The sequence below is a fragment of the Octopus bimaculoides genome, chromosome 3 (assembly GCF_001194135.2).
Source record: "Octopus bimaculoides isolate UCB-OBI-ISO-001 chromosome 3, ASM119413v2, whole genome shotgun sequence".
NCBI lineage: Eukaryota > Metazoa > Mollusca > Cephalopoda > Octopoda > Octopodidae > Octopus > Octopus bimaculoides.
This window is the reverse complement of record NC_068983.1, coordinates 146736908-146739959: the sequence shown is the minus strand read 5'-3', so window position 1 is coordinate 146739959 and position 3052 is coordinate 146736908. Positions and strand designations below refer to the sequence as shown.

General features: G+C 35.5%; 1 protein-coding gene across 1 annotated transcript in view; it reads left to right on the top strand.

The window, feature by feature from the left end:
- Window positions 1-3052, top strand: part of LOC128247351 (MAM and LDL-receptor class A domain-containing protein 1-like) — a 106005-nt gene that overhangs the window by 51447 nt on the left and 51506 nt on the right. The window contains exon 7 of the mRNA XM_052966614.1: window positions 2626-2720. Within this exon, the coding sequence (XP_052822574.1) occupies window positions 2626-2720 (95 nt within the window). The remainder of the gene's footprint in view (window positions 1-2625; window positions 2721-3052) is intronic.

The window sequence follows — 3052 nt, the reverse complement described above, 5'->3', positions numbered from 1 at the left end:
ATACAAAGACCTGGAAATAGAGATAACTCGAATGTGGAATCTAAAAACAGAAACAATTCCTATCATAGTAGGTGCCTTAGGTATAATAAAAAAATATTCAGACAAATACATAACAAAAACACCAGGACTTACAAATATATATAACATACAGAAAATTGCACTACTGGGTACTGCACACATTCTACGCAAAACACTTTCAATACAGTAAACATAAGAGCACCACAGCAAACCACAGCACATACCCAAGGCGCACAGAGCTGCGCTCGGTAGTGAAGTGAAAGCACGTTATAAAAATAAAACTACTGAATAATAATAATAATAATAATAATAATAATCCTTTCTACTATAGGCACAAGGCCTAAATTTTGGGGAGGAGGATAGTCGATTATATCAACACCAGTACTCAACTGGTACTTAATTAATCGACCCCCAAAAGAATGTAAGGCAAGTCGACCTTGGTGGAATTTCAACTCAGGAAGTAACAGTAGATGACATACTGCTAAGCATTTCGCCCGGCATGCTGACAATTCTTTCATAATTATAATAATAATAATAAGCTAATTTTGGTAGAAGACCAGTAATTTGAAAAGGGATTAGCTAGATTGTATCAACCCTAGTACTGACTGGTCTTTTAATTTATCAAATCTGGAAGGATGAAAGGCAAAGTTGACCTCAGTAGGATTTCAGAAAGCAAAGAGCTAGAAAAAACACCATGAGGTATTTTGTCGGACACTGAAACTTTCATCTGCTCAACAATATATTTTCTCTTTGTTTAACCCCCTTGTCCTTCACTCTTCTATTCATCTTCCTTCCTTCCTCTTTTCTCATCTTATCGACTCTTGCAGCAGCTTCCATCTACTACCTTCAATTTTAAACACTAATCTCTCATATCTTAACATTATCTTCTGTAGTTTTCTGCCTAAACTTTTAAATATTTCTTTCTCTCAAATCAAATGTTAAAGTACTTTAGATTTTGTTGCTTATTGCTTTAACTTTTGTCAACATAGGCCACTATTTCTTAAATTCTTCTCAGTTCAGTCATGTCCAGCCTTCCCTAAAAAAACTGTTGACCACAATGACTGATGAATCTTTATTCTTGACAATACAACTATCTCAAAGTTTCTACTCTCCTAAAATAATTAGCTGCATATCCTTTCCATCTAGGTCTATTTGATCTATGTAACCCACACATCTCTCTTCCTCCTAATGTCTTCAATATATCTCACCTCCCTCACAAAACAATTTTTTTCTCCATTGCTTCTTATTTAGAGTATCATCCACTGAAATCACCTGCTATTCACCATTCAGTTGGAGACATCTAACCTAAGAATGTTCAAACTGGACATGCTCTGCATCGAACCCACTAGTCTGGGAGAGCCTGCCAAGGTTGAGTTTTCAATTAAATATCCAATATCAGAAAGTACCTCAACTTTGAACATTTTCTGATTCCCTGCAAAGCATCTTTACATAGTTACTACTCCACTATGAAGCTGCTCAAGACGTTTCCTGACTTCTAAAAGCAACTTTAAATAGTCACTGACACCCAATAAAGCATCTTTGAACTGTTTCTGGTCCCCTAAAAAAGAGCTTTAGGGAATTGCTGATCTTCTGCTAAGCAGCATTGAGGAGGTAGTGACTCTCTGCAAAGTAATTTTGATTAGTTTCTGCCCTATAAAGAAGATTTTATCACTTTCAAAATCTACAAAGGAGCTTTCACTAGTTAATGACTCTTTGTAAAGCAGTGTTAAAGTGTTGCTGACCTACTACAAAGACTTTACAACACATTTTGGCTGTTTATGAACACAATTCCGATTGGTATTAGAGTACCACACACATAATTTGTACATCGCAGTGGAAAACACACACACACACACACACACATATATATATACACACATACATACATATACTCACAAACATTTTGGATTGCATTAAAAAAGTTAACAAAATAATGTTTCCTCATTGAGTTTCGAGCAAACATCAATGTAATGTTTCTAGTTAAAGCTGCTTTTCAGAACATTTCTAATATAATAGAAATAATCCAAAGTGTTATTTTTCAAGAAGTGATTTGCCTGACATATCATGCTGGTTGACTTATTGCATAGAATTTCCTTCATTTGTTCGAGTATTTGAAAGTTTACCCCATTTGTGGTTGAGATGATTACATTTAAATATCATTTTAATGCTTTCATCTTTATTGCAACTATAAATTTGAAGTTACTGTGAGGAAAAAAATTCTACACAAGATATTTTTATTGACTGAGATAACACTGAAGGTTAAAATTCAGTCTTGCTTTTCATTTGGTTAACCCTAAAAAACTAGCATGTTTGTAAGCATAATCAAGTTATCATTAGCCAAATTTGACTTCAAAATCGTTATCTGTAAGTAAAAATTATGTGATATATTTATTTAATGTTTTGTTAATTGTTTAGTAATACAGAAAGTAAGATTTGTTAGAATATCCTCTACTGCAGTTATGTCCTTAACAACATACGCTTGTAATTTTAATGTATTTTAGAACATAGAAATGACAAAAATAGAAGAAAGTCTGTTTAACACTGAGGTGGCTTTTCATCAATTTCTTTTGCTATTAAATCTTTTCTTTTTATTTGTTTATATTAAAGGCATCATGAAGTCATATTTGAAGCTATCCAAGGAAAGGGTTTTGACAGTGACATTGCCCTTGATGATGTGACTATATCAGAAAATAGCTGTTCAGGTAAGGGCGAAATATACCATAACATCATCATCATCATCATCGTTTAACGTCCGCCTTCCATGCTAGCATGGGTTGGACGATTTGACTGGGGACTGGTGAAACCGGATGGCAACACCAGGCTCCAATCTAATTTGGCAGAGTTTCTACAGCTGGATGCCCTTCCTAACGCCAACCACTCAGAGAGTGTGGTGGGTGCTTTTACGTGTCACCCGCACGAAGGCCAGTCAGGCGGTACTGGCAACGGCCACGCTCGAAATGGTGTCTTTTATGTGCCACCCGCACAAGAGCCAGTCCAGGGGCACTGGCAACAATCTCGCTCGAAAGATTTCATT